Source organism: Pyrenophora tritici-repentis, chromosome 10, assembly GCF_003171515.1.
Source record: "Pyrenophora tritici-repentis strain M4 chromosome 10, whole genome shotgun sequence".
NCBI lineage: Eukaryota > Fungi > Ascomycota > Dothideomycetes > Pleosporales > Pleosporaceae > Pyrenophora > Pyrenophora tritici-repentis.
In genome coordinates, this window is record NC_089399.1 from 825,712 (window position 1) to 848,051 (window position 22,340).

The 22,340-nt window shown below is 51.7% G+C and overlaps 7 protein-coding genes across 7 annotated transcripts; 5 read left to right on the top strand and 2 right to left on the bottom strand.

The window, feature by feature from the left end:
• Positions 1–1,088: 1,088 nt before the first annotated feature.
• PtrM4_041440 (DUF3246 domain containing protein) lies at positions 1,089–2,274 on the top strand (the record flags this gene model as incomplete). The annotated part of the gene is made up of 2 exons (XM_066104419.1): positions 1,089–1,152; positions 1,202–2,274. 2 exons carry the CDS (start codon positions 1,089–1,091, stop codon positions 2,272–2,274), a joined length of 1,137 nt encoding a protein of 378 aa, XP_065958983.1.
• Positions 2,275–2,567: 293 nt separating this feature from the next.
• On the top strand, positions 2,568–2,774 carry PtrM4_041450 (uncharacterized protein; the record flags this gene model as incomplete). Its single annotated transcript, XM_001937536.1, has 1 exon — positions 2,568–2,774. The coding sequence occupies one exon, from the start codon at positions 2,568–2,570 to the stop codon at positions 2,772–2,774; it is 207 nt and encodes a 68-aa protein (XP_001937571.1).
• A 302-nt stretch (positions 2,775–3,076) lies between these two features.
• Positions 3,077–5,207, bottom strand: PtrM4_041460 (AspS, Aspartyl-tRNA synthetase; the record flags this gene model as incomplete). Its single annotated transcript, XM_066104420.1, has 5 exons — positions 3,077–4,009; positions 4,060–4,242; positions 4,294–5,021; positions 5,073–5,134; positions 5,164–5,207. The coding sequence occupies 5 exons, from the start codon at positions 5,205–5,207 to the stop codon at positions 3,077–3,079; spliced, it is 1,950 nt and encodes a 649-aa protein (XP_065958984.1).
• Positions 5,208–8,745: 3,538 nt separating this feature from the next.
• On the top strand, positions 8,746–11,364 carry PtrM4_041470 (Kelch-3 multi-domain protein; the record flags this gene model as incomplete). The annotated part of the gene is made up of 1 exon (XM_001937534.2): positions 8,746–11,364. One exon carries the CDS (start codon positions 8,746–8,748, stop codon positions 11,362–11,364), a length of 2,619 nt encoding a protein of 872 aa, XP_001937569.1.
• Positions 11,365–14,167: 2,803 nt separating this feature from the next.
• On the top strand, positions 14,168–15,077 carry PtrM4_041480 (FabG, Dehydrogenase with different specificities (related to short-chain alcohol dehydrogenase); the record flags this gene model as incomplete). The annotated part of the gene is made up of 3 exons (XM_066104421.1): positions 14,168–14,288; positions 14,348–14,715; positions 14,766–15,077. The coding sequence occupies 3 exons, from the start codon at positions 14,168–14,170 to the stop codon at positions 15,075–15,077; spliced, it is 801 nt and encodes a 266-aa protein (XP_065958985.1).
• Positions 15,078–15,416: 339 nt separating this feature from the next.
• On the top strand, positions 15,417–18,548 carry PtrM4_041490 (FRQ1, Ca2+-binding protein (EF-Hand superfamily); the record flags this gene model as incomplete). The annotated part of the gene is made up of 1 exon (XM_001937531.1): positions 15,417–18,548. One exon carries the CDS (start codon positions 15,417–15,419, stop codon positions 18,546–18,548), a length of 3,132 nt encoding a protein of 1,043 aa, XP_001937566.1.
• A 1,050-nt stretch (positions 18,549–19,598) lies between these two features.
• Positions 19,599–20,957, bottom strand: PtrM4_041500 (Git3 domain containing protein; the record flags this gene model as incomplete). The annotated part of the gene is made up of 3 exons (XM_001937530.2): positions 19,599–20,025; positions 20,076–20,327; positions 20,377–20,957. 3 exons carry the CDS (start codon positions 20,955–20,957, stop codon positions 19,599–19,601), a joined length of 1,260 nt encoding a protein of 419 aa, XP_001937565.1.
• Between the last annotated feature and the right edge of the window lie 1,383 nt (positions 20,958–22,340).

Consider the following 22,340-nt stretch of genomic DNA (forward strand, 5'->3'; position numbering starts at 1 on the left):
TTACATCTCTTTGAGAATCGCGGGGTCCCCCTGCACCGAAGAGGCCGGCAATGAGGGCCAGACAAACAAACGTTGACTCATGACAACACATGAGCACGATAGCTTGCGTATCTGCCTCCCAAGTCGCACATCATGCCTTGAAAATTAGTCCTCCAAGCTTGTTAAGAGTACAACCGACCGCGCCTCACACTATATCTCTTACACTGCCTTCGTGTTCTTCCCCAGTGGGTGTTCTATCCTGAGGCTTAGAATACACGCAAGCTTTGCTCCAGTATTTATCACCTTGATCGGTGTACTGAGATGCTTCTTGTTGTGATTCCTTCTATGAGACTGGTATCAGTCAGCTGTTGCTTGGTTGCAGCCAACTTTGTGGCGCCTCTGCGCGTCGAGCTATCCCTGACTTATAGTGCAATATTGGACTGGTCTGTCTCACTATTGATCTCTTAAGACTATCACCAACGATAACAAGACTGAATGGTGATCAAGCTGTCTTCTGTGGTTGAAGAGCTGGTATAGGAGACTGCAAGATGCAGATCGGAAGCCAGGATCAAACTACCGATTACTTTTCCGGGAAGGCCGAATGTATAATTAGGCGTCTTGTTTACTCCCCAATCGTGCTGTTGCTTCTGGACTGGTTCATGGGGCGAAAGGATTCAGTATCCGGGGCGCAGGTCAATCATGTGACCCCTGTCCCACGACGATGGGAAGATGTATCTTGTTCTTCAGACTCATTGCCGACTCCAACACGGAGGTTGTCTCTGATTTGATGGAAATAAAGGCTGAGTCCTAAATTGACTATTGCGCATAAAGTGGTGGTTGAGGTGGTGGTTGAGGTGGTGGTTGAGGTGGTGGTAGAGTGGACTGCGGGGGGTTGCGACACCAACCCTTGGCATGTGACTGCGCGCGATGGTCGTCTCCGCTAACCGTGATGAGCCTCTCCTTGCGTTGCGGCACAGCACGCGAACATCCTCACATTGGAGCCATGGCTGAAGATAGGGGGTTAAGGTGCTTTGAGGTACAGGAACCTGTTTCCTGCCTCTTGCTTCTTCGCAGACCGCCCTGAAGCGCTACGCACGCATTGTGTCGTCATGTTCCTTTCACCAGATCTCTTCACCGACCACGTCCTGTCGACGATCACCACTGTCTTTCTACGTACGCACTCATGCGAGATACTATTAGATTTTAAGCTGATATGAGGTAGAACATGTAGTGCCAACAAATGCCACCACACCCATATATCATATCCCAACCTCAATTGCAACACAGAAGTACAACGACCCAGGTCTGGTTGAGAACACCTGGGGCGGACTCTGGGTGCTAGATCCATGCATGCTCTCTTTCGATCCCAAGTCTTGCAATGGCAGAGGCATACCTGAGATTCCGACAGCAACGGGCTGGTATGATACCGGTGTCAACTCGCTCCTTATTGGCGTACATACACAGACTGATGTGGTCATAACCACAACCCGACCGACGATTATCAAGATAGAAACAAACACTGCAAAGCGAACCGACCCTATCGCCACTCCAGTACGGGGGATCGATACAACCAAAAGTGAGGGAAGCCATAGGCAACCCGTGACAGCCACGCAAGCGGACACAATTCCCAAGGTGCCTGGACAGCCTCTCGGCAGTAGAACAGAAGGAGGAGCCTCAAGCACTTTGGTACCAACTCCGCAGGCGACTGGGAAAAGCGGCCTCCTGTTGGATGTCATCTCAGGGCTTGGCGAGACGCTTTCGAGCACGCAGGAATCTCCGCTTGCATCGTCTACGACCGACGGCTCTGGTCAACTGGTCAAACCTACAGGCAGTGACAGCGGCAGAGCTCCTTCCCAACCGCCAATTACTCCAGGTCAAGGTTTACCGAGCAGCACAGACACGACGTCACCACAGGTGACTGTACCGGCAGGCGGAACCGTCACAATCGGCTCAGAAACACTGACCCTTACACCCGGTCTTTCCACCACAGTTGGACCAGCTACCGACGCGACTTTCCTAGGCTTGGCGACAAACAAAAACGGTAGCACACTAGTAACAATCAGTTCGAGCGGAATAGCCATCACCGCGACCGTAAGCAATGCACCCGCCACCGTAACTCTGCCGAAAACGGGCTTCGAGGCAAGCGTGACCACCGCTGCGCGACCAGGTGACTATGCTACAAGACTGGGCGACATTCCAGGTCCAAATAAAAGCATTGGCGCTGGTAGGAGGAGTGAACTGGGCTGGTGGACAAACGCCATTTTAGGCGTTGTGGGGATTGCACTATTACTGTAGACACAACTCATAATGATGTATAACGTGCACTTATTACGTGTACACGCGTGATCACATGGTAAACTATTTAACCTGGGTATCCTCGCTTTCGACACGTCGCGATCAACTACCGCTCCCACGAAAAACCACCGAGGCCGTGTCAGCATCTGTTGTTCAACCATCAATCTCACACCGCACTTCACTCTTCACCGGATTTCACACGAAGCACTCACATCCGAGCTCTCCGAAGGCAAACTCCATTCAATTCTCCCGCTTCACCGCCATTCCCCAACAACAACCCGACGCAACTCGACATGTCTTCCGCCGCGGACAAAGCCAAAATAACCGGTACCGGTAGGGCAGCCAAGGATATGGGGTTCGACAGCTTCAAGGCCTTTTTGGAGTCGTATGGGCTGAGGGTTTGGAATCATGAGGATGTACTAGAGGGCAGGGCGATTCTGCGGGCGATGGGGTATGGCGTTGATGCGGGAACCGACGTCACTGTGGAGCGGGCGGGGTAGAACGGCAGAGGATTGTCAGGGACAACATGGCGACTCTGTAATCCGGAACGGTATCTGTGAGCTTGGAAAATGGGGAGGTTCAGGGCGTGCAGATGTGTGGTTTGGACGATGGATCATCTAATTGGGTTGGGTGGGTTAGAGCGAGTGCGAAAAGTAAGAACGGCTGCAAGGTTACAATTTCCTCTTGATCGGACTCGATTCAAGATGTCCTGCATGCTGTAAATGGCGATATATCAATACTATCATCTATTGTACAAGGTCTTATTCCTAACATCATATAGTACATGTTCCGGCTCCCCAGCCTACTCTTTCACTTGCAGATGATAGGTGCTGAGTTGGTCTTCCGTCATACGCGTCGGGCTCTTGACGAGCAAGTCCTCGCCCTTTCCACTCTTGGGGAAAGCAATGACGTCCCGAACGCTCTCCCTATGACACAGGACTGCCATCAGCCTGTCCCATCCCAGCGCAATACCCGCGTGGGGAGGGCATCCGCTTCTTAGCACGTCGAGTAGGTGTCTGAAGTCTTCTACACGCTCAGGCTTCATCTTGAGGATATCCTTGAAAATGAACTCTTGCACGGCAGCTGAGTGAATACGGCGACTGCCACCACCAAGCTCAACACCATTGACGACGATGTCGTAGTGAGCTGCTTTGGCGGCGGAGGGATCTGTGAGGAGTAGCTCTACGTCTTCTGGTGTTTTTGGTGCGGTAAACGGGTGGTGTGTTGATGAGAAGCCTGCTTCGCCACCCTGACCTGGCTCGCTGTCCGAAGATGGGGTGAACAAGGGGAAGTCTGTGATCCAGACGAACTTGTAGTCCGAATTTTCGGGTGCAGTCATAAGACCTTGGGCTATGGCTGCTTTGTGGAGTGCGAGACGCAGGTTTCCGAGCATGGTTGACCCGCCTGAGAAGGGCGCGTTGGGTCGGGCTTGTAGGACCAGAACATCGCCATTCTCGACGGCAAGAGATTCTGGCCCCTCCATCACGTATTGGTAGCCTAGTGGACCGAGGCCTTGCATGGGCTGGGATAAGTCGCCGATGAAGATGCCGGGTTGGCCGTCTGCGTTGTCAAGGTAGGGTTTGCCATCTGGGCTATCGAGGAAGCTGGCAATGAATTTGCGGGTTACCTTAGGGTCTTCGGATATGGATATTTTTATGGCGTCGATGGCTGGGTTCTGTAGTGAAGTGATCTTTCCAATAAGATCGGATGTCAGGTGTTGAGTAATTTCGTGGATCTGTCCTGGTCAGTCCCATTATCGTCTATGAGACGATATAGGCGTCTTACCTTTGATTCGAAACGTAGATCTGGTTTATCAGACCCATAGGATGTCATGGCCTCATGGTACGTCATCCGCTGGAACTTTCCACGGAGAGTTACGTTATTGACATGTTGCCAGACCTCTTTCAGCAATTGCTCGATCTCTTCCATAACCTCTTCCTCGCCAGCAAAAGCCATCTCCATATCGAGCTACACCTATAATTAGAGCAAATTCCGAGCGCTTTTGAATTGGCCACTGACCTGAGTGAACTCCGGCTGCCGATCAACCCTGAGATCTTCGTCACGAAAGCATCTTGCAAATTGGTAATACTTTGTAATGCCAGAGGCCATGAGAATCTGTTTGTACTGCTGGGGACTTTGTGGTAGCGCATAAGCCAGTCCCTTCTGGCGCGTAGGCACAAGGAACTCGCGTGCACCCTCTGGCGTGGACTTGAAAAGGATGGGCGTCTCAATCTCCTTCCACATGTGTGCGTTGAGATGCAGTCTTGCCTTGGCCATGGCTTCCGACCGAAGAATGAGATTTTGACGCAACATATTGTCTGTACGAAGCTGCAGATGTCGCTGATGAGGACCAAATACCGTGTCGTTCTTGATGATGATGTCATTTGAAATGTCATTAAGCGGCTGGATGTGAGCAACAGCTATTTCTTTCTGTGCTTCTAGTTTCATGTCTAGATATGTGTCGTCTTTCGGAGGTTTGCGGTCCATGAGCTTTCCTTTCACGATCACGGGTGTCCATTCTTTCAACGATCGTATCTTTGCGTGCGATTCCTCATTATTAGAGGTAGAGACAAGTTGTATGCACTGTGTTCCGTTCTTGTGGCGAAGCATAGTAAACGATAGCTTGCTGCTAACATCTCTCCGTGTGCTGAGATAGCCGAATACCTCAACATCTTCCCCACTAGGTTTTTCTTGAAATGTTTTAGACATCCATTCATTATCGATTCTTTGCCAGCCTGACGACTGGACTGAGATTTGGTAAGTATGTGCCTAGCATCGAAGGGGTGATGCTAACATACTCGTCGCTTTAAAGTTGTCGAGTGTCTTTCTTAGACTCTCATCTGGCGTAATCGTGTCCCATCTTGGAGTTGAGCTATTGAAAAACCGTACTGAACTGCTTGGACATAGCGCTGTATGGCTGGGTGTGATCCCATGATGACCTGTTTGGGGGTATCTCGAAATATCTGCGTAGGAGGTGCGCAGACAACTTCTGCGACCTCTTACACAACGAGAAGCGTGGAGAAGACTCATCGCCCCTACAGTCTCGTATTGACCCCTGGGAGATACTATGCCGTGTATTGTGTCTTTGCATGCTGCTCAGTTGAATATCAACATTTTGCCAAGCCAAGGTGAGTCTTAGTCTCGATAGAGGCTAGCGTCCGCTCAGACCACGTCTCGGAGCTTCAAAATCTTTCCGCAGCCCACACCCAGCTTCTCTCGGTATCCCTCCAGTTTATACAATGTAAGCCATTCTGTTTTTCAGCTCCAGCCAAACTTATGCTAACCACGCCTCAGATGATGAAAGCCTAGCGTGTATCAGCTGAGCAGCTCTCTGTATTCCGCCTTCGAACTCTCCCTTCACCGGGCTCAAGTGGTTCGCTGGTAGATGTGGATGTGGTTGCATGACTTCCGCGTCCGGCACACCCACCTTGTTACATAACGGACGCTTTGACGGCATCTCTGATTCGATAAACTGGACGGTGTCATATTCGCAATGCGAATGCGCACGCGGCGCGATCGCGATTACGATCGATGCGAGCGACGGTTGTGGAGTATACCCGACGAGAATGGGCTGTGTATATTACAGTGGATAGATGCAATGAAAGAGTTTCATTTTTCGCATGGTCTACGTGCGTGATGGGTGATGTGGGAAGGGATGAGGCTGTTCAAGCTATGATGCATTCGCCAAACATTACTGCGAGAGGTAATGAAGTTTTCAATCTTCTACCTACTCTCCAAGTCGGCGATATAAAGACGCAGTGTCAATTACCCCTTGACTACTTTAGATGGGAAAAGGGGCGTAACACATATGCAACATACTGGCACGATAGCGATGCGTTTGCTTGAGCATGCTCGTGGACGCAGCTTGGTACTTGATGTAGTATAGCCATAGTATTGCCTCTTCTCTCGATGCCGCTAGTGCATCTCTGCCTGCTACTGCTCCTTAGTCTCTCCAGCACCTCATCAGAATACATGAGGCCTTCCAATATCCTAAGAATGGCGAAATCACTATGTAGAGACTGGAATTGACCAAGTATACAGCATCGCCATTTGATCAGGATGACATAAGATGATGAGGGCATAGCAGCTCAAATTGTGCGACCTGGACAGATCGCGGTCTGTCACCCTTGAATCGTTGAATGCCAATGTAGTAGTCGCTTTGGTTGTCTTGGTCCTTCCCATTGTGGCTTCATACATACAGCGAGTAGGTGTGAATAAAGTTGGTTAGAGGCCCACCCCCACGCCATACAGAATCTAGAAGGGGCAGCCACGACTGATAGTGAGAGAGCACTGACATTGTACGAAACCGCTTTCGTCCACGAATGATGAGTATCATTGCCGGTCATTACGCTGCCGGTGATGCTCTTGTACGATACCATCCCGTGCTACGCGCTTCGTCGGTGTCTGTGTTGGGTAGAAACAAGTCATCAAAAGCTGGGCAAACTGGGTCTACCTGGGGAGCCAGCAATATAAGTGAGACAATCTTCGCGCTACTATCGTCATTGTAGTCGACATGAGACTAAATGCAGTCTTCTTACTGCTTTGCTTTTTGTATAATCCACAAGCGTGTGAGGGTGTTTTGCGTATCGCATAAACACACGTTTGTTTGTGGGCACTACTGAAAGCATGCTGGGTGTAATGCGGCATCTCTCCGGATCCGTTCTACGACATGGAGGCTTGATTTGAGTTTTCCGACAACGGCACGGCATCCCGGAAGCCTGTAAAGCGATTGAGTCGTCTGCGTCCTGCGCAAAAGTCCAGTGTTCAGTGCACATGTCCAGCTACTTGGCAGGTAGCCGCCTCTTGAACATTAGCCGCTTGTTTTCACGCTCACCGATGCGAACACCTAGACGGGCCTCTTACGCTAACAAGACCTTTAATTTCACAGGCACACGACAGATGATTTGCCGCGCAACCTTCCGCTGGCGCTAATTGTTTTTGCAGCCGACCGTGCGCCGGGAGAAATGGGCTGAGGACATTGGATAGACACATCTGCGGGAGGTCCCATTGAGCAAAAAGCTGTGTGACGCCCTCGCGTCTTCGAATCCGTGTGTCGCGCTACCGACGTCTTGTCATTGTTGCCAGACTCGCGTCTCGGCCTTTCATCTGATCTCGGGCCTCCTTCGCCCGCATCTCGCCGTCGCGTGGCTCGTCCTGCGACCCGTCTCACACACTCTTCAGCTCTTTCCCGCAGTCGTAACGCAGTACAGGAGGCCGTCGGGACCAGCGAGACCTACAACAGCGACGTCTCACTAGCTAGGGGTCTCCTTGCAACTTTTGCCAAGCCACCAGTCCCTATCCGGCGTAGGAAGCTTCTGCCGCTCCACACGAACCTCGCTGTCATCTGTACCGCGCCAGTTCAGCAAGACTGCCCGTTGACTACCGCCTCTTCCTTCTTTGCATACGTTTACCGTCCTGCTGGATCAGCCATTCCCCGCTCCCGCCTGTGGCCACTTCTCTCAAGTAAGGCTCATCTTCTCTCTACAATCCCTTCACACCCCTCCTTGCTGGCCCAACTCGTGCTTTTTTGGAGCGACCATCGGATACCATCACTTTAACTTGATATCGGAATTCCTTGCTTTTCGTACCCTACAGGTACGCTATACAAGTAGCATGTTTACGAGAGCTGGAAGATTTACTTTGTCCCACCACGAGGCGCTGCGTCATGCAAGACCACTGTTTGTACGACAGCAGAGAGTCGCACTACAGCAACGTCTCCTTGCCCGCTTTGTAAACATGGCTTTCCCACCTGAGTCACTTCGCTTCATCCGTGGTTGAGACCTTGCAGTAAGGTCTGCATTTGACATCTGCTGCAGCTGGTAACGTCCGGATATTCAAAACCAGGCCTTTCCTCCTCTTTCAGTATCACTTTGCGTCTTTCAACCTCGTTTTCGAATCGCATCGCTAACCATGGCCCTCCCCCTAGGCTTATCTTACCCCTCTGTTGGCGCTAGCTCCGAGCCATTAGGTGACATCTCATCTTTCTGGAAAAAGCCGAGAACATTAAATTTCAAGCGAGCATTAACGAGCAAGCGACACTCCGTCGAATCTGCAGGCTCCCTATTCAGCACCTATCGCCGGGTGCACTCAAGAAATCAATCCGATCATTGTGGCACTTCTTCACTGGTTGGCAGCCACTGTCCGTCTCGTCAAACCAGGACCAAGCACGTTCCCATCGTCGTTGCGCGCTATGATCAGGTTGTAGCACCTGAAAGCCCCTGTACGAGGACTGAATTCAGCTCTTCGCCGACGTCGACTATCGTCTCGAGCAGTCGCCCCAGCCTTTCCGGGTTCCCCTTGCCGAGCGGCAAATCCTCGAGCGAATCTTCCAGCGTCAAGTCTCGCCATGTGGAGATTGTGATACCGGACTGGGCTATACCTGTACAGAGATTTTCATCTTCGCCTATAAAACTTTTTTTAGACCGTGAAGATCCCCAAAACGTAGCAACTCCTCCACAAAGTCCGGCCAGCATGGCTCAGAGCCGGACCAACACCATCGATTCTCAAACCTCGGCACCCTACATATCGAGTCTAAATAGTAGTCAAGCAAGTTTGAACCACCAAGACCATCAGGATGGTGGACACGAACGCCCACCAACATCATCTGGCCGGACCCCCGGTTCAGCTGTTTCGCAATCCCCAGCCATGCTTGCCGGTCCAGCGACCCCCACAAGCTCAACAGCTGGATTATCAGGATTAGTGTGTAACGTGCACCGCACCACCGGCAGAGAACCACATCCGCTCGTTGGCGCCACCACGACTATTCTAGGCGACAAACTCTATGTTTTTGGGGGCAGAAGACTTTCACGAACCAGGCCGCAGCTCACGTCGGACTTGTACGAACTCGATCTTGTCAAACGCCACTGGTGCAAGGTTGATGCCAAAGGGGACATCCCGCCTCCACGGTACTTCCACAGCGTCTGTGCACTTGGCGATACGAAGCTCGTATGTTACGGTGGCATGTCGCCTGCAAGTCCTTCGTCAAATCAGGCAGCGTCGGTAATACAAGGTGCACCCGCGGATGCCCAGCCTGAGGTGGTGGTCATGTCCGACGTTCACATTTACGATGCGCCAACGCGAACGTGGATGCACGTTGCCACAAGCGATCCACCGCAGGGTCGTTATGCTCATTGCGCGACTATACTTCCTAGCTCTGCAGTATTCAGCTCAACCGGAGCTGCAGTAACAGCCATACGGCACAATCCATCGTCGTCGAATCCAAACCAGGGATCTTTAGGTGTTCAATTAGATGGCGAGGGTGGTGCTGAGATGTTGGTAGTGGGTGGACAGGACAGCGCCAACCATTACATTGAACAAATCAGCGTGTTCAATCTGCGGAGCCTCAAGTGGACAGAAACTAGTACCCTGGGCAGAAGTTGTGGCGCATACAGAAGCGTGGTTGCGCCTCTGACCAGCATCAACCCTAATGACATCGGCGCAGGACCACGACGAAGTGGCGACGCAAGAACAATAGACGGACAATCCTCTGACGGCAGTGGGGAATCGTCGATGCTCATCTACTCAAATTATAACTTTCTGGACGTCAAGCTCGAATTACAAGTACGGCATCCCGATGGAACACTTTCCGAGAAGCCAATGCATGGCAACTTTTCACCGCCTGGGCTTAGATTCCCAAATGGCGGTGTTATCAATAACCACTTTGTAGTAAGCGGCACTTTTTTGACATCATCAAAACAAGAATACGCGCTCTGGGCTCTTGATTTACGAACCCTAAGTTGGGGGCGCATAGAAGCCGGCGGCAACATCTTCAGTCAAGGTAGTTGGAACCGAGGAGTGCTATGGAATCGTAGGAACAGTTTTGTGATACTGGGAAATAGGAGGAGGAGCTTGGTCGAGGATTACAACCACCGACGTATCAACTTTTCCAATATGTGTGTGGTAGAGCTAGAGGCATTCGGACTCTACGACAACCCTCGCAAAGTAACGCCTGCATCAGGTTTTAGCTCCGTGAGCGCACCGCCGCAGCACGATCGACTTGATACGCTTGCCGGAGGTCGAACGCTATCACCTGCAGCGGCTGAGCTCGGTCAGATGGCTTTGGGTATGCGAGAGCTCGCCGACATGGACTTCCTGGCCCTGAACGGCGAACGCATCCCCGTCAACTCCCACATCATTGCCCGACGCTGGGGTCCGTATTTTAATCAACTTCTTCGTGAAAGCGCACAAAGCGCTGAGAAGGAGACTGCCGAGGCAGCAACACTTCGACCTTCCGCCACAATGCATCCCTCGCGGAATTCGAGCATCACTATTACACCTTCGATTAGGACGACTTACTCAGCAGCGACGACACTTACTGCTAACACTGTGACGCCGTCCGAGGCTACAGCCATCTCGGCAACCTCATATTCTTCGTTAAGCCCACCCGAACCCACGTCGCACTTGCCGTCTCAACGTCCCAGAACATTATTTTTACCACACACACATCTTACACTCCAAGCACTCATACACTTTTTATACACTTCATCGTTACCACCACACAACTCCCCTCTATGCTCACCGCAGATTCTCTGCTCACTGCTCCAGCTGGCCCGACCATACCACATCGACGGCCTTCTCGAGGCCATTATCGAACGACTACATCTTCTACTGGACAATAGGAATACTGCAGCTATTTTCAATGCTGCGGCCATGGCAGCTGGTGGGGGCTCGGGTATTGCTTTTATGGGTGTGAACGGAGTTTCAGCTACAAACGGCACATCGAATGGCGTCTCCAGCTCAGGCAATGGCACTACGGCCTCCGATATCGAACGCAGTCTAGATGCCGGACTACGCGCGCTTCGTGTCAACACAGACGTCGAACGCAACCACGATGACGAAGTCAGCTCAGCAGTATCAGACACCACATCAGCGTCGGCTTCGGATAACGGTTACGGAGATGGAAGCATGTACGAAGAAAGAGATGTATGGAATGGTGAGATTAGCTCGGTCGTTGGACTGCAGAAACGAGGACTAAGAGGCCTAATGGAAGGCCGACGCATCAGAGAGATGGGCAGAAGCAGAGATCGGAGCAGGGACGATAGCACCGTGCGAAACGGAGATAGTGTAGGCTTGGGTCTGCAAGGCACATGATGATGGAATGAGACAAGAAAAGATACGAAAGACAACGGCTATTCACTTAGCGAGATGGAGTTGGAAGACTTTAGCGTTTATGCTTCTATGACGGAAATTATGTTACCATTTAGGATATCAAGGGATTTGAGATGGTTGGATCAATCTAATGTGCTACGGTGTATTTCTTCTCTTTGCCACTACCCTTCTGGTCTTTTGCTGTACACCACGCGTCTAAATCTTCGCGGGATGCACCAGCGTTGCTTCTTTGTCACCGAATACTCTACTACGTTCTCTATAATCTTCTGTCTTTACACTTCCATTACTGTCGTCCTAGAGTTGGGAAGATGCAGTGGTAATATCCTGGACTGCGGTATACACTTTCCTGGCCTGGCTGCGCAGTCTGCTATGGTAGCAAGTTGAAGGCGCCTTGCAGATCCCTGGCTCGTGGCTTTGGCCTCTTAGAGATGCTATTGGATACCAATAAATCTCACTTTTCGGGTGGCGCACAACGCTTATCGCATGGCGTAGCGTAGCGGACGTTAGGTTTCTCACTCCTCCTCATCCCTCCCTTCACCTCCCCACCCTCGCAGCATCCGGCATCCTCGGCATATACGGCGGCGGTGGCGCCTCAAACCCCGCCGCACCCCCTTCATCCCACTTCCTCCAGCTCTGGTCAGGTACCACCCTTCCATGGCCAACCCTCCCTTGCGGAAACCTCACTGAAGCCAGGACTCCATGTTGATGATGCGGACCCAGCAAGTCAAAGTCACTGGTTGATCGGTCGTCGCCGCGTAAGGCGCGTTGACGGGCGTTATTGCGGGTCCAGTTGCGGGCGTAGACTAGACTCAAGATGATGCCGACAAAGGCCCCGACGAGTATTATGATGATGAGGAGGACGATGCGGTGGGTGGAGCATGAGGGGGTGTAGTTTGCGTCGCAGGAGTCTGAACGGGTGTAAAGGAAGCGGGGGAATATGTTGTGGTGGGGTTGTGGTAGTGGCGCCATGGTATCTTATGCTGTGGTGTGGTGTATTTAGATGGCTGAGACCGGAGTATATGAATGTGTGTTTGGTGAATGAATCCAAACCTCAGAAAGTCAATCCGTCCACATGTATATTACAAAAACTCCGACGAGAAGAAAAATACACAATGAACATGAGACATACAAGAGACGCAGAGGCCAAACGCTTTACTATACATATCCTTTCTTCCATCATCACACCGGACAGACGCTGGCCCCATCCCCCCAGCCCACCGGTCTGGCCAACATGCAGGCGCAGCCTTGTACGGCGTCACATACCCACCCACCAGCGCCTGGGATTAGAAACGTCTGAAAACATTGTTTGCCCGTCTGTGCCTTGCGCTTTCAGAAGGCGGCTACGCCGGTCCCATGGTTTGGTTTGTTGGATATTGGGTCTTTTTGGGTTTTGGCCCAACACATGGCCGGTGCACTGCCCCCCCGCGTGTTGCCTTGGGAGCTGCCTTGCTCGGTGTTGCTTAACGTTAGTCTGTGCGTGGCGCTGGCGTCTGGATTTGCACATGGGGGGGGGACGGAGCGTTGTGGTAAAAATTGTTCTGGGTCTGAGTGTCTGGTACGATGGCAGGGAGTTTTTCTTGGTGGTTAGTTGAGATGGCTAGTTACTTCTCCGCTGGATCGCTGGTTCTGTTGATGGTTTGCTAGGTGGGGTCATGTTGGCCTCAGGCGCGCAAGGCTTCCTAAGGCGCACAATGGGCGAGGTCGACGGACTCCTGCGCTGTGCATAATACCTAATCTCGACTGCGTCTACTTTTCTGATGCTGTGCGGCGAACAAGGTGTCGCGAATTTTTTCGTTTTAATTTGGCTGCTTGCAGTTGTTGGATTGGACGGCGCTTCCTGACGCAGAGCTGTGCCGTAACTGGGGCTCAGCTGTGCCCTGTTGTCGCGCAATCATGTTGACCGGATATATCGTGCAGGGCGGTTCCCAAGGCGGTTGCTGAGTGATTGGCAGAGGGAAGGCGCAGTCAGCAAGGTTGCTGTATGTCGAGTTACTCTGGTCCACTGTGGATGAAATAACGGTTACACTGACATGTAGGACACCTGATATGGAGGGAATATATATGGTTGACTGATGCAGCCCATGGATGGTTTCACAGACAGTCGCGGGGCTTTTTGTTTGGACAGCCCCAACGATTTTACTAGGATGAGCAAGCATGTAAGTCCGTCGCAGTATCAGGAGTTGACATGTGAAGTATGCCCTTTCGACACTCTTCACCCTTTGGCCTGCTTGGTTGCAGTGCGGACAAGCACATGCAAAAAGGTTGTAGTCTTGGTAGCGACGAGAGCCTGCAATCACACTGGACGACTCGGGCTCACACATTCATGACACGTAGCCTGTCATTCACAGATTGATATGTTCTAATACTAATCCGAGCACCCTACTGTCGTATAGCCAAAGCCTCTCAAAGCCGATGTGGGTGTTGCTCCAAACACCGAAGTCGACTTCCCCGCAGCCTCCGCCCGGCATGCCCGATTAGGCAATTTCCGAAGATGCCGGTATGTTGCTTCCCCGCAAACAGCTGGCCACACGGGCAGATGTGTTGCGCGATTGTACTATGTGTACGAAAGAAGAGAGTCTCCGGCCAGGCCTATTCCAAGAGAGTCTGGTGACCTCTGAATGAGTGGGGAGTCGGTATAAGAATCCACAATGGCCCCGTTGCGTGAAGGTTGCGAACGCATTGCGTATTCCTTGCTTGTTGTATAAATACCTTTTTCTAGCGATATTTTGGCGTGTACCTTTATTATTCTATACTTTCATCCTATTCATCTACTAAGTAATACACAATGTCGTCTACCCACGGACTCCCAGAGTTCAGCTTGAAGGGAAAGGTCGTGTTGGTATCGGGCGCTGCTCGTGGTCTCGGTCTTACACAAGCCGAAGCATTGCTGGAAGCTGGCGCACGAGGTATGCATCTCGATATATCCAATACTTGAAGCCTTCTGTCAACTAACATTATTCTTCAGTGTACGCGCTTGACAGACTCGCCGAACCTTCTGCAGACTTTGCGCCCATTGCCGAGAAAGCAAAGAAGGAACTCGGGACTTACCTGGAATACCGCCAAATCGACGTACGAGATGTGAAGAAGCTGCATGAGATCGTCGAAGAAATTGCCAGTAAAGAAGGAAGGCTGGATGGTCTGATCGCGGCTGCCGGAATCCAACAGGAGACGACTGCCTTGGAATACACTGCTGAGGATGCCAACCGCATGTTCGAGGTCAACATTACTGGGGTCATGATGACTGCGCAGGCGGCTGCTAAGCAGATGATCAAGTTTGGCAATGGCGGGAGTATCGTGCTCATTGCGAGCATGTCTGGCAGCGTTGCAAACAGGGTACGACAAACGAAACACCTGGTTTGTTCCTTTACTGACAATGGCGACAGGGTCTCATTTGCTCGGCATACAACGCATCAAAGGCAGGCGTCATACAACTTGCTCGCAACCTGGCGTCCGAATGGGGCGAATACAACATCCGTGTCAACACAATCTCGCCAGGCTACATTGTGACGGCCATGGTGGAGGAGCTTTTCATCAAGTACCCCGAGCGAAGAGATACATGGCCTACGCAAAACATGTTGGGTCGGCTTTCAAAGCCATCGGAATACCGTGGTGCAGCAGTGTTTCTGCTCAGCGACGCGAGCTCTTTCATGACGGGGTCAGATTTGAGAATGGACGGCGGCCACGCGGCATGGTAGTAGGATAGCTCTGTATGCAAAGCACAATATCAAAGTTGAGTCTGCTGTTTGATGAAGGTGGGTTTGCCGTCCAATGCGAGGCTTCGGAAGTCGGTGGGCGGCCGTTTGGCTGAGTCAGCCACACATATGTGTTGAAGCTCGAGGCGCGGGCAAGAGAGTCCCTCAACGCCGGCCATTGCGTGTTTGATCCCCCTTGCCGAGCCATGAAGATTGCCAACGGGTAAATATGTTGTCGCTGGTAGGAATGACCGGCCATGTTTCACTCAACGCCTATTCATATTCGATAACAGCCAACAGTCGCTCGTTCGACACAACCGGCGCAATTGCTAGGCTTCTACCATGACAGCATCTACCCCCTCATCCATATCTCGCTATCGACCCGCTGTGCTCTTTCTCACCGGCATCTCGGCTGGCTATGGAATATACCTCATCTACAACTTCATCCACACCCCGGCACCGAGCGATGGTCTCCACCTGCAGCGTCGTAATGCGATCCGCCGACGTCGTCCACGAGATGCACCACAAACTCCCGCCCTTCCACTGAGTGAGGGACACGTCTATGCGCTAGGCGTCTACGACTTCATGGGCGTTCGACTAACGCTAGATGCCAATAACTTGATCCAGCCGCATGAGCTGCGTGATCTCATTGTCCACTCCCAAGCAAACACCAGTCCTGACACCATAAGGATTGCCATTGCAAATTTTTACGATGAGTTCTTCAATCGCTTACTAGTCGCCTTATATCCAGATCAACCTCTATCCTCATCAGATATAGCCTCTATCCAAGATTGGCTCAACCACCGTTACCCGCACCACACAGCCATCGGTAATACCAGCACACTGGGTCGCGCAGTTCAGAGGCATGCAGAGTCATTTCCTCTCCGCGATGCGCCGGCCCACGATGATGCAGAGAGTATCGCGCCTACAGAGTTATCTGTGGGAAGCGAAGAGGACCCAGAGGACGGCGCCATCGACCCAGAAGGACAAACCCTCCAGCGCACCTTGTATCACATAGCCGAGGATCGAGCGAGACTAGAGGGTGTAGTACATCGCGGTATCACATGCAATGGCTGCGACGAGAAGCCTATTCGGGGAACCAGATGGCATTGCGCAAACTGCCCAGACTTCGACCTCTGTTCAAACTGCGAAGCAACCAACTCGCACCCCAAGACCCATATCTTCTACAAAATCCGCGTACCCGCACCATTTCTTTCATTAGAGAAACAAGAGCCTTTGTACCCGGGAAAGCCCCATATGATGTGTCATTCGATTCACTCGCCGCTCAAGCGACGCCTCGTAGCAGAGACCAAGATGGAGGCAGAAGAAATCGAGGCTCTCTGGGATCAATTTACCTGTCTAGCGGGTACCGAGTGGACGAGCGACCCATCCAATATTGGATGGGCTATCGATCGACGCGAGTTCAATCATGCATTCGTCCCTCGTTACAAGGCACTTGTGTCTGCTCCGAACCTCGTCTACGATCGCATCTTCGCATATTACGACACAGACAAGAACGGACTCATCGGCTTCGATGAGTGGGTCAAAGGGCTAGACGGCATGCACACAACTGACATAGATGTCAAGGCGAGGATTGTCTTCAACGGATATGATATCGACGGAGATGGCTATATATCTCGCAAGGATATACTGCGCATTTTCCGAGCTTTCTTTGCCATTGAGAAGGAAGCCACCCACAACCACATCCGAGAGCTTTCCGACGATCTGACCGTGCGGAACGCGTTGGACACCATACAGTCTAGTCAGCCGCTTGGTTCTGCGTTCCCGCCACGCAGTATGAATGGCTCAAACGCCCCCAATGCTCGCTTACAAGAGAAGCAAGAGAATGCCGATACGCCGAATTCACCGTTACTCGAGAATCACACCGACGTCGCAGAGCGAGATGAGATCCTGCGAGCGTTCGACAGCCACTACATCACCCCCGGGCACCCGTGGGATGGATCTGAAACAGATATTGTGAGTGCGAGATGGGCGCGCAGACAATACTACATCGATGAAGAAGAAGGCCTGGCTCGGCCAAACGAAGTAGAAATGTCTCATCTGGACAATCAGGAAGCCAACGACGAGGTGGATCAAGCCCCAGCCCAAGTCCTGAACGATGAACAACGTAGATATAGGGATTCGCGGTCATCGTCAAGGGTCCGCTTCCAGGACGATATCGAGATAGAAACGCGATCCAACGCTTCATCGTCTAGACCCGTCGGTGAACGATGGGGTGGCTATGACATACCTGAACCTGAGCAAAACTTGAGTAACGAAGTACTATATCAAATCACTCAGCAAGGCTTCAATGAAATGCTCGACCCGCTCTTTCTCGAAAAGGAAGACATGGCCATGGATGCACATGAAACACGCAGCAAGCGTAGAGAAATGGCGACCGCTATCGAAAGCACGACTAACGACCTCTTCACGAAAAGTAAGGCTGATGTTGAAGCTATTGCCAAGGTTGGCATCTTTCGGTTCTCCAAGTGTCTTGTACGCAAGTTCATTGACACGATCAACCAAAGACAGTCGAGCATCAAACAACTCTTTCAAAATCCCGCCAATAGTAACCCTCTCACGGAAAAAGACGCACATGCGGCAATAGAAGGAATCTATGACTCACTGGAAGCAAGGGTCATTAGGTCGATTGGTGTGTCTAAAACACCAAATCTCGACAACACGATGTTGTGGAATACGTTGCTATGCAGACGTCAACTCCGAGAAGAAACGGTTGATGCTGTCATTCAGTGCGCACTTAAAAAGGGATGGCTAGCTTATCCCTCCACGAATGGAAGTACAGCTGGCCTTTACAAAGATCCTACGATGCCTCAGTATCGGCCAAACTCACTTGCCCACCCAAACTCTCGGCCTACCACGCCTGACTCTCCAGAAATACATTCGGCTTCTGGGAGTGATGACTTCTCACTGGGAACACACGAAGGACCAACTATGTACTCACAACTTTTTGTATCTGCATACGCAAGTAATTATCAGTTTCGGGAAGAGCTGGAGATAGCTTCCATGGAATCTGAAACACGGGAGCCACGTACATCGACGCCACCTGTAGTAGTTGCAGAGCCTGATCAGCCTTCCCAACCAGACCAGGAAGCAAATAAGGACTTGCTCACCATCAATTGGCGAAACTATACCGACGCGCCTGAGATGTACGATTTCTTCACTACAGACTCGGATGAGAAGTTCATCAGGTGCATGAGTACAACTAACTGTTATTCTGAGCATGACAATAGTGAGACGGGACACCTTAAGTCATTGCACCGCTCCGTTCGCAACCTAGCCATGAATCCCAGTTCGTCTTTGCATCTCATAATGCTGGCCAGTCTCGAAGTTGTGGAGCAAGAAATTACCCAACGAAAGGGAAGTGGTTTGATCAGCTTCGATGAGTTTCTGAAGCACATGCGGGAGGGCAGATTGCGATTCTTGGAAGCATGGATGGATTGGGTCAGCATGTGAGTAGCAGCTGGCTTCTCAGGCCACACATTCTCTAGGCATCTCCATTTCGATGAGTATGAGCGGAGGTGGCGATTGTCTGGTCGAGCTTACGTTCGGGATGGAGCCAAATACGCTGTGTTTTGATGTATGATTATTGTTGGGCATGCTTTAGGCAGGAGCATTAGCAGCCCTTTGGTTGTTCGAATAGGAGTAGTTTTATGAAGGACTACGAATATATGATATTCACAAGCCGGGTTTTCTACCTTGATGACTTACAGGCAACTTGTTGTGATGACTGACCGTTCGCGATGCTGACATGATAAAAAAAACCTCTACAAATATGGCGTAGTGCCCGCCGAAATCCCTCATCCAGGAAAGCCCTTGCGGTCCGAGACTACGGTTGTTGGGAGCAGCAAGTACGCGGGAAGGAATGAGCGGGGCGCTTAGGGAAGGGAGATCCAGGGTACAATACGACGCAGGGACCCGTGTTGATCACAATGGTGCAATGATTTTCAGGGTCTTGTTCCTACATGTGGATGTGGATATGAACACGGATATGGTATGGTATGGTATGGTATTGGTCGTTGACGTATCATGGGTATCTATGGGGGTGTGTTCTATCTTCATTGCATGTAGTGTGATGGCGACTCATTCCTCTTCCCAACGCGTGAGAACGTTATGCGAACCTGAGAGAGGCGTGAAGTCGGTGCTTGGAGAAAGGAGTGCGATCTTGCACATTTTCTATAGCTTGCAGACTTCATGCCTCTTACAGGTGCTGCGTAAAGCATTACGAAGGGGGATGTGTTGCTTTCGCACTTCCATAACTGGCCGCTTTGTGGGCGTGGAGTCGCGCTCCTGTGTCTGTGATCCACGTTGTTCCAAGGATTTCTTGGACCACAGACATTGTTCTTCCTTCCTTTTTTCCGTATAAGGCGTGCCCGTTGGCTTCTGGCTTTGCCTGTATTATTGTATCGAATGTATCGAATGTATCGAGGAACCCTCGGCAGGGCATATGTACAGCCGAATTATATCGTGGGGCGGAAATACATCTGTTTCGTCCACGAGTCCCCTTCATCGTTCAGTGTTTGGGGGATTACCCCATTCCTTCAGGCTCAAGTTCAAGCTTTCACTCGATTCTGAGCTCCATCGTGCTGTTGGTGTTCGAGGACGTTGTTTCCGTGCCTCGGCTTCCATTGCTTCATAGTCTTCTGGTTGGGCCGGTTCGCTGGTGATGTGCATGGTAGTGACAAGCTTAATGTCTGTGCTGCCGGAGCCGAATAATTCGTCGCAGCTATTGCTGCTGGATGGTAGGGTGACCCTGCTTCTGGCTCGTCTGGCTCGCGCAGGTGGGTGCATGGCTTCGATTGTGCATTCGCCGCCGAAGCGTTTAGGTTTTGAGATCCAGAATGCGGCGAATGTGTCCATACCGTCACCATCGGCAGGTGGCTCGTCACTGAAGATCATGATGCGTCGGGTGCAGGTGTATAGTAGGACGTCACTATGAAAGTCGTTAGTATATGCTGGGTATGCCTGTTACAAGATACGTACAGCCAGCCGTTCGAGACCATGATTGCGCCACAGAGACAAAGGCGTTTCAGCGACGGAGGGTGACCGGACATGGACGCCATACGGGCGGAAGCGAGCGGAATGGTGCATATCACGTATACAAGTGGGTACACGACCATGAGGTTGGCGATTGAGCGCACTCGTTTTGACTCTTCGACCGTATAGTAGCCCGAGCGAATACGGAAGGTCAGAATGGTATAAATCAGGGCGTAATTGATGACAGTGGTGAATTCGCTGCGACTTCACGTTAGACATATACATGCTAATGGATGGAGAGACTTACAAGATGAAAATCCAGACGTAATGAGTCCACAGTCGAAGATCTCCTAGGTCATGTTGAATCCAGCACCACACACCAGATCGTACATAAACACCCTTTCCGTGCATACCAACGGCAATTGAAGATATGCCGAGGATAAAGATCCAGATCAAGCCGATGGACAGGTAGAAGTATCGCGGTTTCATTCTGTAATCCAGGACGACAGATGCAAAAGTATGCAGTCCGATGACGAAGCACCAAACCCCACTCCCCAAATCACCTGTCGAAACCAACCAGCCCTGTGCAAAGCATATCGGGTTCGAAACTTGGACGGATCCCAGCCGCAGCCATTCCACGTTCAAAAGAAAAGCGAGGGCTTGCTGGATGTCGGCCCAAAGAAGGTTAAAGATTAGGATGACGAATTGGTTACTTCGTTTCGATCGCAACTGCCAAGAGACGAGTTTGTATGTGAGAACGACGAGTAGTGATACTGTAGCGAAGAAGCTGAAGAAGCCAAGGGCGACGACTGCACACAGCCACGGTTGAACGTTATCCGGTAGTATGGCAGAGCGCGAGTCGGTGTCCAGTGATTCCAGAGGGGCCATTGCGAATTGTAGGTATAACGATAGTAGAATTGATATGGTGTATATACATTACATGGCAGAAGCAAGTGTTGTCGGGCTTTCCGGCGCTACCATGTTGAGCTGAAGGGTCGCAGTAAGTGGTAGGCCAGGTAAAAAGAAGTGAATAGCGTGCAGAGAACAATGGCGGCGCTGGGCGTGGGGACACACAGAAGATCTGAGGGTACTACCAGGGGCTTAGGACAATGATGTATGACTGCCTGAATTGCGGGCCCAGCACGTTCGGTGCTGTTCGCACCACGCCATGCGCTCTGTGATGTAGGGACCCACTGCAGTTGGAGGGTTCGATGACCCTGGTCCCCGTCCGATTGCAGATTGCGGACGCACTAAGCGGATAGCGCCAGCGCTGCTCGTGGCCTCCATGCCCCTAGCCGCCGTGAAGAACGTTGCTAGCGGGTCCAGTTACAGCGGTGTCTACGCGCAACTTGGTATAACCAGCGCGGGGAATTTTCCTTAGTCAAACTTTGCATGCCACCACATCAAACAGACTACCCTCTCAACAACATTCCTACTTCTTCTCCTCAAGCCCGTGGCTGCTGCAATGTCATCCACGCCGAAATCTGCACCGGAGCCACCATCAGGACAACTCAGTGCGGAAAGAGGGGACAAAGCGTCATCTGACAGGTAGTACGATCATCGTACGTATCACGCATGCGGCCTGCACAAAGACCACCCCGCGGCACGCCCGGCATCGCACTTCTCATGCCATATGAGAGGGTAGGTGGCTTTGTCTGGCCCACGAGGAGGGGGCCTTCTTCCACGGTTCTTCCGGTTAAAGACGTGGCCCGAACGCAGACTGACTTTTGTCCGCGCCCGCTTCCGGGACCTTCTGCAGTCACGGCCGGGTGAATGCAAGACTTGCATTGGGCAGGCTGACGTATCGCAACCGTCTTGTACTGTGTCACAGCTACATAAGTACGCTGATAGCAACATGGCATTCGGGCCTCTCGGTGTGCGGCGACTTCTCGGTCTCGCTCACACGAAGCTGATAAGTACCAACTGATCGGCACTAGCGCCAGCTGCGCACGACCTTCCAATGGAACATTCTCCTAACCAGGTTCCTCCAAACCTCCGCTACCAAGGAAGGAGTCAATCAATCTCGTTAGGAGAATAGTCTGAATAATCTACTGCCCAATCTCGCCCAGGCTTAAGCTTAAGGCTATCCCCACCGCAGCAACCACCTCGTAGCTCGCCTTATCCGAATGAAGCTGGTTTGCCGACCAACTCCGTGCGTTGCTGCATGCGCAAGTCATGGTGGACCCCCGTTGGACGAATCGCATGTGCCATTGACGATAGGCAGTGCGGGCAGAAACACGGCCGCAGCATGGGACATGGCCCATTCCCGGG